The sequence below is a fragment of the Seriola aureovittata genome, chromosome 16 (genome assembly GCF_021018895.1).
Source record: "Seriola aureovittata isolate HTS-2021-v1 ecotype China chromosome 16, ASM2101889v1, whole genome shotgun sequence".
Classification (NCBI taxonomy): Eukaryota; Metazoa; Chordata; class Actinopteri; order Carangiformes; family Carangidae; genus Seriola; species Seriola aureovittata.
In genome coordinates, this window is record NC_079379.1 from 24,160,258 (window position 1) to 24,175,366 (window position 15,109).

Sequence of the window (15,109 nt, forward strand, 5' to 3'; positions counted from 1 at the left end):
TTTAAGAAAAATAACAAAACACACATTTCCCCCATTAATTATATTCTGTATTATTTATACTAAATTCTTTCAAAATAAAAGTTTTTTTTTTTTAACATAGTTTGGTGATGACACTCTTCAGCCTGAAACAACAACGGCCGTTATTCGCAAAATCAATATTGGTTCCACAAAATGTTAAAGACAAGCCACACGACACATTGCGTGATCTGTTTCAGATAATACACCGGACGTACTCAGCCATATTGATTAGGCCTCCTGTTCTATAAAGATGGGATAAGCCTTATGGCGAGGATGTGTATCTGTTGGGATTCATAATGCCTTCTTCAATAATGAAACAGCGTCACACTTCACCGGTGAAGTGGTTCTTAGAGATGATGTTTAACGTGAACACAAACACACACAAACACACAAACGGACATGAAACTTTTAGGAATCAAAGTAAATAAATAGACAAATAAATAAGGAACTCCTGATTGTTCGGTAGTTAATTAACTGGTAATTGATGATACCGAAGAAACCAATTAGTGTTGGACGAACAGCAAACTAATTTTTCTAGTTTGTTAAATGTGACAGATTTTCATGAATCCATGTGATTACTTTCACTTTTCATTCAAACAACTACTTTCTCTGATATTTTGAATATATATTGTTCTGTAAAGTTTAAAGCCAAATCAAAAATAAATGCAATATTAATAGAATTTTGCATAACTGTTTATAATATGTTGTAATATGGAAATTAGCTCTATCTAGCATAACACATTGGCAAAAAGACAAATTCAAAGCTGGACCATCATGGTTGTGAATTACTAGTTAAACTGGATTGAAACTATATAAAAAAAGTAAAAAAAGACATCGACAGTTAAGAATTAAGAAAGTGTTTCTCAATCTTTTCCATTTTAGTTCCCAACATTCTCACGAGCGCAGTAATTAACCGGGGCTCATTAAGTTGTCATGTGAATCTGAGTGAGGCATAATTTACTTTTCTATTTCGAGGCACATGGAGAGAGACAGAGAGAGACAGAGAGAGAGAGAGAGAGAGAGAGAGAGAGAGAGAGAGAAAGAGCAAGCTCCAAAGTGATTACAGAAGAGGGAGGAAATAATGTTTAACTGCACTTGAAACATAATTAATTTTGCCCTTTTCACTATCACTAGTACAAATTCATCTCTGTGATCCTCGTCCGCTCATCAAGGAACACGAGGAAGTCTGAATGAGACGAGCAACAGACCAGTCTTAATGGAAAATAATAATGAAAAAATAAAAAAGATTTGTTTCCAGAATATTAACTTATCATTAACTTGTTTTTATTTTTTTAATGTCTGTGTCGTTATCGTCTGTAAAAAGCTTCCGTTCTCATTTCCAGACAGTTTGGTCTCTTATCAGCTGCCTCTGATCTTCTTACCAAGCGCCCAGACCGGCTAAACACTAGAACTGGTTAATGGATCATAGAGGTGGGTCACAAACATGGGAGACATGCGAATGCGTGAACACATGGCGAAGTCTGAGTGAAGATGCGTGCACTTTAAAATCCCTGCTGCCTGCACTGATCTGAAATCTCTGCATCACAGCCGGTCTGCACGCTTCTGCACACTGGCTGCACACGATCAATACTCGCAGTGCGCCGGATTATCAGGAAAAATACAGATAATTAAAGGTTCCTGCGCACTTTTTGAAAAGTTTTCAAAAAGTTGAAGGTCTTGATTGTTTTTCACAGTTTTTGTTTTTGTTTAATAAGATTTATAAATGCAGCTCTGCTATATCACTGTGTGTTTGGAAATGATTGAAAAATAAAAGTTTTAGCCTTTAGCAACTCACATTTTAATTAATGTAAAACAAAGTGACGTACTTTGTTTTCCCTTAAAACCCGAAAAAGTGTTCGACTTGATTTGAATGTCACAAAATCTTTCCGCATGTTTCAAATGTCATTAATTACAGTGTCATTTACTTTTAATTTCCTCGTGATTTACAGAAGATTTGAATCAGAGTGATTTTTTGACTTTTGAAATATATTTTATATTTAATTTCTAATCCTCATCCTCAGAAGCTTTGTGGTATTTTACGCTTTCAACCTGTGTCTGTGTTTCACTTTGCTTTTATCTGATGTATTTTGATTTGAATTCTTTCAATAGATTTTTATTCATTTGATGGTGAAGAACTTTGTGACACGTGTCTGCGAGAAGTGCAACACGTATAAACTTTGCTTGCTGACATTGATGAACATTAGTTAATGAAATGTTATGAATACTCTCTGTGACTCCTCCACCGGTTTGAAAAATATAAACAACGGTGGAGAAGTAAAATGACTGTATTGACTTTACTGAGGACATTGTCCTCTGCTTTGTCCCTACATCAGGATTCCCTCCTACTGTAAACAGTTGATGATAATCCTGTAATACAGGTGGCAATCCGGAGACGCAGATCCTGATGAAAGGATTACGTCTCCGGATATAATATGACACTTAGAGCGACTTAAACATGTCAACCGACCTGAAGTGTTGGGTGACATTTGTGACTGTGGAGCATCTGTTTATTTTTTCCAAATCTCATTAGTCGCGGAGAATGAGATGATGTGCGAATCAGCGACGCGTTCATGTTCGGAGACGCAAACATATAAAACAGACTGAGGATGAAACCTGACAGTTGTGTTCAATGACTCACTGCGGTGTAGTCATAGTCTCTGGTTCTCTGTAAGTCTTACATCGGCAATAAAATAAAAATAAAAAAACAATAAAATGTAGCTGTAAACTCTGTGAAACACGTCGCTTCCATGCTTTGTGTTGGAACTAGGTCAAACTGCATCGTCCCAATCAAACACAGAAATAAAGTAAAAACAATTACGGCACTTTGATTTTACAAAACAATATATTTAAAAAGTCAAACAGAGTATGAAGCCTTTCACATGTGGTCAGAAGCCACAGTCAAATTAGAAAATGCCGCATATTTAAATTGTTAATTAGTTGAACTAATTTGTTGTAAAGTTAATTTTACAAGAGTCAAACCAACTATGTAGAAACTGCAACACGATATCACCTGACCTTCTGAAGTATTGTTAATATAACTGTTCAGCTATAATGTCAGCAGACTCGGTGTGAGGCGTGTTCAGATGTGTAATTACCACTTTACAGCGTAACGTGAACAGTGAGCAGTTCCTATCTAAATGCACGATATGTCATTCTGCTGACCGACATCGAAACGTTGCGAAGCGGCGTGGGATCGTGGGATTTGTTGTCTTCACCACCGCCGCTCTCTTCCCCTCTCCAGAGCAACTGGATCAGGTGATTACAACAGGTGGAAACACCGAATAAGACAGTTTCACGTTCATGAGAAGTTTGTGAGGAGAGCCGCTGCTAACGCTCGATCACCTCCTTCCTCTGGTAACGATTCAAATCCTTCAGCCAGTTCATTTATACTGTACAGTTGAAAACAAATATATTGTAAAAAGTTCATATTTTTGTTTATTTATTCATTTTTATGATTTATATCATCATATTTATATTTATTTATATATAACATAAGTTTAGTCGTTTTTTGTTTTAATGCAGAAAAGTGACATATTATACCTTTAAGTACAAGTACATGTATTTACAAGTACATACTGTGAAGTTTTCACAAAAAGATACTGGTACTACTTATTTACTTATGACAGTTCTAATATATGAAAGTGAGATTCATGATATTCGCAATGTGTGTGTGTATATATATATATATATATATATGTGTGTGTGTGTATATATACACACACATAAATATACATAAATATATATATATAAACATATACACATATATATAAATGAACCAGTTGCAATTTGAAATCACATGTGCTCCCTCCATCTCGATTTTTAAATCTCAGCTAAAGACATATTTTTATTGACTGGTCTTTTTAGCTTGTTGACCTTTTAGTCTGTTGTCATGGTGATAATTGTATATTCGCTGCTTGTTCTTGTTTTTGTGAGTGTGTTTTACATGTTCTGTATACAGTATATTTACCATGCTTATCCTGTGTTTCTATACATTTGTTTTACTTGCTTTTATTTACTCTGTTCAGCTCAAGTTTTCAAATGTGCTCTCAAAATAAAGTTGACTTGACTTTTATATCAGATTCACTGGGTCCTTAGTAAAAATATTAAAACATGATTTGAATTGAACTGGCACTTTATCAAGAATGAATTATTTAAACTATTTTTCTTTTAAACTCGCTGCAATAATGATAATAATGTTGCTTGAAAATTCACACGTGGAACCTGGAATCATTCTTTCCACTTTCACAGTCAAACTGGATCTTTATTTATCTGTTTGTATTTATTTCTAAATGTAATTGTGCAAAACGTGAGAATCAATGAATGGCCAGTGTTTAGTCTGCATTAAAATTCTTAGCATGGGATTAGTGACTGAGTGTGAGTGTGTGACCGGTGGATGTGATCAACATGCAACAGCTGGTAAGAGGCAGGCCGAATGAGGCAAATCTGCTTTCAAAGAAGGCTTGATACCAGTTTAACTTTTTGGCGAGGTGATGTCCTTGCCACGCGCTAATCTTGTTTGGAGTTTTCTTAAAGAAACTGCCTGAACCGTTAAGCGTCGATCAGACAGAGTCTAACCCCGAAACAATCTGTCGTCTGAGTGGACGCAGTCAACACCTACGCTTTTTCCATTTCAGCCGTTTCATCGTGAATCTGTCGAGTGTCACTAATTATTTTTATTTCTCATTATTGATTTTGGGTAAAGAAGTTTAGATTTTTTAGGTTAGCTTTTGTTGTACAGCTTTAAAAATGAATGGTTTTCTAAAGAAGCACGTTTATATCTATTATTATAGATTCATTCATACCAAATGTACAACCTCCTCTTCATACGTCATTAGATGTGCATTTATTCATTATATTATATTTTATATTCATACTTTTTATAAAATTATATTAAATATTACATTAAAATATAATATTGTGATTTAATTGTTTTTTATTAAAAACATTTTTTTTAACATTTTAATTTATTCAGATATTCATGAAGCACAAATTAAAATGTTTTAAATTACATAATACGATTAAAAGCTCTCGACAAAAGCTAGTTAAATAAAGCAAGTACTTTGTATTTACTTTAATATAAAAGTTTATACAAAAACTCTTTCAGAGGCAGCTTTAAATCACATTTACATAAAAACATTTGGTTTGTTTCGAAACAGCATAATCTAAAACAACTTTAACACTATATCTAAACATTTCTCTACTTACCCAGACTCTCTTTTTTAAATCTTTTCTGTTAACCTTTCTCTAATGAAAACATGTTGGAACGATCAGTCCAGAAGAATATTTCCCTGTGTGAAATAACGCTGAGTAAATATCTGTGTGAACACGCTCCAGCAGCTGCGTCCTGACGAACGACCGAGGCCTTTTTCTATCTTAAATAACTACGAGTTCTTCACAACAATCCGCTCCCACCGACAGGAACAGGACGGCAGCTCAGCGCAGTGGCCCTGCAGCAGGCTTATGCACAGATATATTCCCTCCCTGATTGATTAATTTAGGCCTTTGGGGGTTCATGGCCGGTCATGAACAACTTTTGGATGTGGGGAATCTCTTTTACCCCGGGCCATCGATTGACGTGACGCCCTGAGCCAGATGTCCCCGGATACTCTGCGTTACCTGAAGGAGGGCACATTAGTGGGTGAACCTTTCCCCTTAAAGTTCAGGTTAAGCTCTGGGGAACAGCAGAAGGCTCCCATTGGTAAAGTTTAAAGTTTGAGAGGATTACCCTGCACTTCAGAATGAAGGTGTCTATTTTAGATACTGTTCTTTTTTTCTTTTTTTCAAGTCATTCATCTTAAATAGTCAGAGCTTCTCCTACAGAGCGAAGGAAGGATGGCTTCCCCTTCGTTCTGTTAGAGCTGCGACACAGTCACTGAAAGAAAAACAAAAAACTGTCTCACTCATGGTTAGAAATCCTTGTATTTACTGGACAAGTGCAGGAGATTTCTGCTCAGTAATGTGAAAGTATGAGGGAGGTCACAGAGCGTTCACAAGCACTTTTAAAACCTGCCCGGATCCACCAGGGGGCGACGCAGCCGCTCAAGGTTCAAGTGCAGCTCACAGGCTGAAAGCCCCTCCCCTCTGCGTCACTGACATCATGTGACCACATTAAAAATATATCATTAAATCCTTACAACTGGGCTTTAAAACGGAGTCAGTTTATAGCATGAAGTATACAGAATGAAACTCTGCTGAGGCCTCATAGATCCTAACATATACAGTATATCTATATATATATATATATACTGTGATCTGTTCCTCAAATTGACAAACAAGCTAAATTCATATGTGAAACTAATGTCTTGCAGAAAATGATCAAATTAAAATCTAATATAGGCCTAATACATATATAATAATGTGTTTTTTGACGTTGGTCCTGGGAGTTCTGCTCTTCCCCATGAGATATTGAGTTTGAGTGAAAAGATATATCCAACAAATGTGCCCTGATTCTTGCTCAGCTCACGTATTAAACGTTTTTTTTTTTTTTTTTTTACAGCTATAGACTCTGGCCATCGTCACTGTCGTGAACAATTCATCAGAGCTGCTGCTGCTCCCTTCACTGACCTCATTAAGGCGTGTGGGAATGAGCTACTGCAGAGAGCGAGATACAAGGAGCGAATCATCATCACGCGGCGATCTCCAGAGACCAAACATCACCGCAGCGAGATCTCACCGGAGACGCACACGACTCAACCTCAATTAAACCTACACGCCACAACAACACGGGCCGACGTCACCACACACAGGAGAAAACTGAGGAAACTGTACATTGAGCACAGAGAGAGAGAGAGAGAGAGAGAGAGAGAGAAGGAGGAAACAAAATAAAATGACAAACATTATGCCGCTCAGTGTGAATGTGAACACGTGTCTGGTTCGGCTGAGCGGCTGAGACACAGGCGGTGATGATGATGTCACACGGGGACAAACGCCAGCTTCTCCCCGGACAGTGGAGAGAGGCAAGAGGACTGGATTTACACAGAACAGACCGTTCCCATGACGATACAACGGGCTTCAACACCCTTTACTTCTGCAGCAGTGGAGTGTGACAACGGACCGTCTTCTGCATAATGAACCTGTGAACCCGTTAGTCTTGATGAAACTCGGCCTGTTGATGTTTCAGGCTCCGGTGTTTCTGAGAATGCGAATGACGCTCGCTGTGTTACTGAGTGAGCGTTAAGATAAAGAGCAGGAGAGGAGATAAACAATTTGGGCTGAAGAGACAAAAAGATGAAGGACGACACCTCCAGGTCATGAACAGAAAACGCAGGGAGGTAAAATGTAGAGAAACACTGACGCCATCGATCGGCGACGCCGCTGGAGAAACGTGCAATTTCAATCAAAGACACACTGAAGTCAGTCAAACCTAAATCTAAATCAAGACACTTCCCTCAAACTCCCTTTAAAAACTTTAAAAAATCATGCTTTTATGTCGACAGTCATCAGACAAGGACCAGAAATTAGTCCGGCCCCTCCCCAGCAGCTTGGGGGGGCGTCTCTGTGAAAAGGTCATTCGAAGCTGTAACAGCACCGACGAGAGTGTCCTCGAACGCACCAGCGATCGGTGGAGAGAGTATAAAACAGCTGCCGGGCGTCACGGAAACTTCAGTCAGTGAAAAACTCTGTGTGTTGCTTTCATTTAAGAATGTGTCTGTTAGCAGCAGCTTTTTGAAACGGGCCGCTCCCCCCCCCCCCCCCCCCCCGACAGAGACACAGTATCCGCCGCTCGCTTTCACACACCCGTCAGTAATTACTTGTTGGTTGATTAACTGAGGAGTCAAACATGTGGCAAGGCAAATGAGTTCGTTAGTCGACTTCAGGCCAGAAGCTTTAATCATTTAGTCCAGGACCAGAGCTGCAGCTAAAGATTATTTTCATTATTGATTCATCTGCCAATTTTTTTAATTATTTTTTTGCTTAATCACTTAAAATATATCCTGGAGACTTCCAACAGTCCAAATCCCCAAAATACTCATCATCAACTGTCACGTCAGACGAAGAGAAGCTGTGAATTCCCACGTTTATAAAATAACTACAACCAGAACGACCACACCGCAGTATTTTCATTTACAGTTCAAACAGCCAAAATATGCATTTAGTTTTCCTACAGCAACAACAGATGCAACAATAATTATTACTATTTTCACAAGTTATGTTGTGAATTATTTTGTTATAGTCTCTCACAGTCTTGTAATATATCTGCCTGCTCTGACTCATGGTAACCCTGTGTTCCAATAAATAAAACTATCATCTTACTGTAAAACAATGTTGAGCTCGTTGAGACAAAAATCTAAAGTTAATTAGTGAAATTTAATGAATAATTAATATGTTGCAACCGTCCCTGATTCGTGGTTCAACTGGGGTCAGTTCAAATAAATATTGTGACTGATGTGTCGTATATAATCACCTTTAAACGATATGGGTAATTATATTATAATATAATATAATATATATAATTAGAATTAGCAGACGGACGTAAGTGGGACATATAAAAATTTTGGTTTTGGTCTTGAACAAACTGAGTAACTGAGAAAAAGTGTCGCAACTCTTAACTTTCACTCGACTAATCGATTTATCAACTTATCATCTCCACGCAGCAACTTTGACCTTTGACCTTTGACTTCGACTGCAATCATTCAGCACAGGTGACACCTTACAGGATCTTCATTAAAATGCATGTGTGATGAACATTTTTAAAATCGTGATTCTGACACACACATTCATTTATAATATGTCATGATATATAATATATATATATATATTCGGTTCAGTGTTTGCTGCCGCTCTGATTCTGTTCTCAGACAGATGATGTGAACTTCTTTTCACTTCTCTCTGTTTTGTTGAGCTAATTTTTCCCTCGATACCGAAGCACAGAAGAAACGTTGTTATCATGTGCACAAGTCACGCTTCATGTATGGGTCTGTTATTTCCTGATTATATCCTCAAGAAGAAGAAACAACTAGAAATTAATATATACGCAATAAGTTGTGTTGAGTTTAAAAATGAATTTCAATGATTTCTAGACTTGAATTTAATTTAATTTAATTTAAGCCTAAATTATCTCTGTTCTTCATTAGTGAAACTTTATTCTTCATACATGTTGAATTGTGTGTTTGTTGAGCTAACTGCGCTGTGACTGCAGTCTTTAAGCTATGCTAGCTTAGCATTTCATTAAAATGAATTTAAAGTGGACCAAGTTCACTTTGTCTGTATTTTATAGACGGTTCAATTTCCTGGAAATCATGACGAACATTTGGACTTTAATGGTCGTTGACTCTTGCTACGTCTAATTGCTTAGACAGACAGACAGCGCTATGTTGCATGTTATTATATTATCACACAACCTGAACAAGCTAATCTTAGCTTACCCTGAGCTCTGACGACCTTAGGTTAAATTAATACAATGAAAATAAAAGAGACTGTTCCCACATATCTGCACAAACACAAGACATTTAAATAAGTTTTCAATAAAACATTCCCCCAGGAGGTGAGTAGTGATAGACAGTGATTTCTGTTGGAAAGAGAAAAACCCACAAGGAAAGTCATTCAAGGAGTTTTAACAAGATGTGAAGCAGGAAGCTGAAGGAGGTTAAAGTCTGAGGCAGCTGCTCAGTTTTCAGTGAAGAAAAAGCTCCACATTTTATCAGGAGAGCTCACCGTGACTGACAGAGAGGAGGGAAAGCAGTGCTGAGAGGGAGGGTAAATATTACCATTTTGAATGGCCTCATCTTTCCAGCGGGGGGAGCATTTTTCTGCTGGCTCTAAAATAGATGGGAGAGGCACTTTTTAAAGAAAAAAAGGAAAGCTACTTGCTGAGTGAAACAGGTGACAGAGGCCGACTGACGCCTCTCAGAAACATGCAACAGCTGGTGGAAGAAAACAGCAGGTCAGAGTGAATCCTACAAACAACAGCATCAGAAACATCACTTTCTTTCTTACAGTGTGTTGTTGTTGTTGTTGTTGTTGTTGTTGTTGTCGGTCTCATGATGTTACAGTGAGTGAAGGGGATCAGGTTTCATTTCCTCATGTGACGCGTGTAAAGGCTGGGTGGTTTGTTCACCGCGCTGAGATCGATAACGTATGTGTGTCGGGGGGGTCAGTGAGGTCAGAGGTTCAATCTACACGTGGCGGCGTCTCGTATACGATGAGCCAGGACGGTCGACGCGTCCTTAAACTGCTTCTCAACAACATACGTGAACTAAACTTCCCCTGTGTGCTCCGGACGAACTGTTGTAAACATTATTTTGAACTTGGAAGAGCCACTTAATAACTAAGGATCAAAGCATTTCATTTCTGTTCAGTAACAAAATGTGTTTGACTAAAACTCTGAGACTAGATTTATTATTTTGTCAAATTTTGGCTGAAAATTTTTATTGAAGATTCATTTTCACCACATTTAATGTTCCAGGTTTGTTTTCCTGCTGCCAGAGGTCAGTGTTCCCCTCATCTGACACCGAGCGGCGCCCTCTGCTGGCGCACACAGATCACCCTCTACACTAATGGTGCTCTGCTGGTGTGGTAATGCTAATGTTTGACAAGGTGTTTTCCACACGATCGGCTCATCGTACAGAAGTTGTGGTGCAGAGGAGATTTATGTCACCAAACGTGCCCCGAATATGACATTAAGAGAAATTATAACACTTTATGTTCAGGTTTATTTTCTAATATCCAATTCAAATTCATTCATTTATTTTTATTCTTCATATATGTTGAATTGTGTGTTTGTTGTGCTAACCTCCCTGCTGTGACTATAGACTCTAAGTTATGCTAGCTTAGCATTTAATTAAAATGAATTAATTCAAAGTGGACCAAATTCACTTTGTCTCCCATTAGTGCCAATTATTACTAATTATAACTGTGACATTAACCACGACTTTGTCTTTAATAATATCACCAAGTCTTTGATTCTACTCTACTTGCTTGGGTCGACAACATAATTAAGTAGGACAGCCTGATTAATTAACATACAGACACATAAATAAATAAATGTAGAAATGAATACATAAATAAATCTAAAAATGCATAAATAATTAAACAAATAAATAAATGTAAAAACACAAAAATTGCATTTTTCATTACCAGAATTTAATCATTTTTGCATTTAATTATTTATTTCTGTATTTATTCATTTATACTTCTGTCATTTTTTATGCCTCATAGTTTTCACCAGTTTTAACCCTTTAATCATCAGCTGATTAAGTTTGATCAGTTGTCAATATGGACTTGTCCACTGACAGTTCTTTCGTGACCAAGACTCTCGACTTAAGGTCCAGAGTTCAAAGGTCAAAGTTGAAAATAACTTAATCTGTGAGTGCAGCAGCGCGATGTGGAGTCTGGCCGGAAAAGAACGAGACGGTGAAGAAATGTCATTCTGCCGCTGATCATGTGACAAGTTTATAACCGGGGGGGGGGGGGGGGGGGGGTGCGACGACATGGAGTGCATCATGTTTCACTCTATGAATGATATTTGCATTAATCTTTAGGGGTGTATAAGACTGTGAGGGAGTCTTACCTGACATACTGGTGGGGTTCAAGGCCAAGATGTCATCCTCAGAGCCTCCTCAGACATCTGGGTACCTACCTAGCTGAAAACAGAAATGCGAGAAATCATCAATCATGAGGTTTGTTTTCATTCTGAATCATATCCATCAGCTCAAAGCCGTCACATTTCTCTCCCTGACATCCATCCCTGCTCTGCCTTTCAACGAAACAACTAAAATCATGTGTGGAAGGAGGGAAAAGATGCCACTACATTGGGTGTAATCGTCCTCCTCAGCTTGATGAAACTGTGTCTCTGCATCTCAGGGGACATGGGAGGATGTAGCTGTCTCTGCACTGTCTTTCACACAGGCTGTTCAGCAGCTCTCATGAACAGTTTGCCTCTGTGTATGGTGACATCTAGTGGTCGCACATGTGAAAACAACCCACACGGCCTCACATCACACATCACAACAGTAAAGTCTCAGGTGGAACTAGAGCGACTGACTCACGAGCGCTCGGTATTCATTACTACATTATTACATAAGCAACAATTTATATCTTTAACTACACGCCTGTGAAGATTTGTGAATGCATCTTTGCACAGCTGACAAACACCACCGGCCTCAAAACCACCTCTGCGGTAGTTCCTGCTACAGTCGGTGTCTCTGGGACCACACAGCGACGCACGCAGACTCAAAAAGTGAAAACAAAACACCAGCCACACGCTGCTGCGGCTGGTAACAGCTGGTGTACATGCAAAACTGCTTTCATATGCAGTATCATATGTGTTCTTCTTTAGCCAGACGGTTATGTTGATACAAAGCAGTGTGAAGTTTAAAGGTCTTTCAGCCAGACATTATCTACTGTAGTTCACACCTTTACACTGACAACACAAACAGCTTCAGAAAACGACTTCATCACACTCGCTGCAAATACTCACAACACAACGGAAGTGTTTCAATGCTTTTACACTTTAAAAAGTCACAAAGCACTGAACAAGTGACAAGTAGCATCGACACAAACACAGCGAGTTGCGTCTATGTGCACGTCGAGTTCAGCGTTCTCAGGGGACGTTTACAGTTGACTTTACATCAGACAGCTGGTTATTCACATCGTTAAAGGACAGGTTCACAATTTCTCTTCAGGGCAGACTGGATGCTACAGTGACGAGACGGGCCGGGGCTAACTGGTTAGCATGCTAACATCAGTAGAAGAAAAGAAGAGATGGGAATAGATGCAAAACAAGAGGGTTGCTTTCAACCGCTGGAGAGAAACTGTGGCGAGTAAAGGAATTAAGTTTGATGCTGAACTCACAACGTTTCCTCTAGACTGGTAAGTAAACAGCTGTTAATGCTAACGCTAGCTATGTAGCAATAACAAGACTTACAAATAGCTCCTTTAATTGTTTATTTACTTATTCTTTTTCATGTATCAAATTTAAAGAATCAAATGCATGAAAACAAATTGACCCATTAATGATTTATGCAATTTTCTTTACAATTTAACAAATATGTATTAATCACCTTTTCAAATTCCACGATATTGCTGATCGGCTGCAGCCCTGTCATCATCAATACTTGATTTACTGCCTTGTTCACGTGCTTTTCCTGAATCAACAATCCTGTCGGTGCAGCAGTCAGCAGAATATCTAATATCAAATCAGGCCACAGCAGCAGATACACAGTCCATTTAGCAGTTTCTATCACAGGATGGAGCACACAGAGCCGCCGCTGCTGCAGCATCTCCTCCGTTACTGTGTGTGACACGGCAGCAGCAGCACTTTGTCTCCACGGAGGGTCACACTGTGCATCTGTCTGGACTAGAACTGGCCGTGGTAAGCTGAGAAACCGAGAAAGCTAAACATCCTCGACCGGCTGTCCTCACGAGTCCGCCTCCAACATACGCTCGTCTACTTTCCTGTAGCTGCAGCCACAACAAGAGCACTCCTGATTGTGATGATAAGCAGGAGGAAGTGGGGGCTGGGCATCGGTTCACAGAGGCGTGCATCCTCTCGCTGTGTGCTAATCAAGCCTCAGGTTCAAATTACTTTCTTATCTGTGGCTGTTGCTTCTTTAACTCCACCTGCAGCACTTCATCACATCAGTACAGAACATTTTATTTAAGATTTACAAAAGCTGAAGAGGCAGAGTGACCTTTAAATCACACTCAGGATCAATTGTGACCTTGGGCATAAAAAATATAAATATATTTCATGACCTTTTTAAAGTCTATGCTGCAGACATTGACAATAAACACACGGTGGGGTTCATGTAGTCAAAAATCATTAAGACTTTGTGAGGTGTAAAATGAAAATACTGTAAAAAAAAAAAACAGGAACTGGAAACACGTCACGGTTGATTACCCTTTAAATCTGAACATTCAAGGTACACTCTGTCACTTAGTTAAAACCCAGTGTCACGTGGGAACAGTGATGATCAATTTCAGCCTGTGCACACTGGTCCAGGACCTGTTAGCTTACTGTAGCATAACAAATGAAGCCAAGGGAAACTGCCTTACCCTTCAAACGACCCCAGAACTGTCTCATTTGCGAGCTGGGAGTCACCAGGTTTGATGCACAGTGGAGTCATACGAGTGAACAAACCTGAAACCACAGCTGGGATTTTAAAATGCTACATGCATCTTCCATCCAATGTTCCTAAAAACCACAAGGTCTCACTTTCTGTTTTCTGGATTTTATTCTGTATGTGTAAAAGATAAAATGCTTAAATCTGATGTTTTGTGAGTTGGTGATTTAACGACCTTGAAACAGTGACTATGGAGTTTAGCAACAAATATAGCCGTTGTTTGGTGGAAGTTAGCAGGCGTTTCACTGCAGAGCAGCCAGACTACTTGTGTTCTGGAAAAACTATGCTTGCCTAGTTTCAATCTTTATAAAGCTACTGTATATGCTAGCTATATATGTTCCCAGTATTTATGGTAAGTAAGGCTACACATAAGTGATCTCCACACTCTGTATAGCCTGTTTTCCACTGGTCAAAAAAAACCTGCTAACATGGGGGTGTTTGTCTGCAAGTGAAACGGGTACAATTGACATTCACAGCCGGGTCAAATGACTGTGCTCTGGGAGGAAAGAGTGAAGGTGCAGCCCCGAAATAAGTTTTAAAAACACACAATCGAAATCGAAGAGTCTCCCGTGGACGCTCCGACACCGACAGGAGCACAAACCCGGGGATGCAGCAGCACATTAGCAGTTGTGTGTCCTCTCTGACAGACTCCACCGGCAGTGTAAAAGGAAAAACCCACTTATACCCGCTATTTATGGTGTAAAAATGGAATATGTTACTTCGTCACTTGGTCACGTTCCTTTGCAAACCGTAAATGTTATTTTGTGCTTGTTATCTAACTGCAGATGGTATTTTAAAAAGGTATTTTCATGCCACAGATGTATACTGTCTGCTCAGAATGATAAAACGGTTGCCCAAGGGTGAAACCAGTGTTTAAATTCAAATTTTCCACATACTTACCATACAATATATTTCAGTGAGAGCACGGCAGAGCAGTATAGCGTGTGGATTTCATCTTGCCCAAGGCAAAGGATTTGTCTCTCGGGACAGAAGGAAGACCTCTGTGAGACAGCTTTAACTGGACTGAC

The 15,109-nt window shown here is 39.1% G+C and overlaps 1 protein-coding gene across 8 annotated transcripts in view; it reads right to left on the bottom strand.

Annotated features, from left to right (window-relative positions):
• The window catches only part of thrb (thyroid hormone receptor beta), a 107,794-nt gene that overhangs the window by 15,638 nt on the left and 77,047 nt on the right, over positions 1–15,109 (bottom strand). For 5 of the 8 annotated variants that reach the window (XM_056398653.1, XM_056398650.1, XM_056398657.1 and 2 more), the window contains 2 exons: positions 11,528–11,600; positions 9,726–9,776 (listed from right to left, as the gene is read on the bottom strand). In XM_056398653.1, coding sequence (XP_056254628.1) covers positions 9,726–9,776; positions 11,528–11,534 — 58 coding nt within the window. In that variant the 5' untranslated portion in view covers positions 11,535–11,600. Of the gene's footprint in view, positions 1–9,725; positions 9,777–11,527; positions 11,601–13,019; positions 13,659–15,109 lie in introns of those variants that run through there. The other 3 variants (XM_056398656.1, XM_056398655.1, XM_056398652.1) reach the window with 2 other exon arrangements.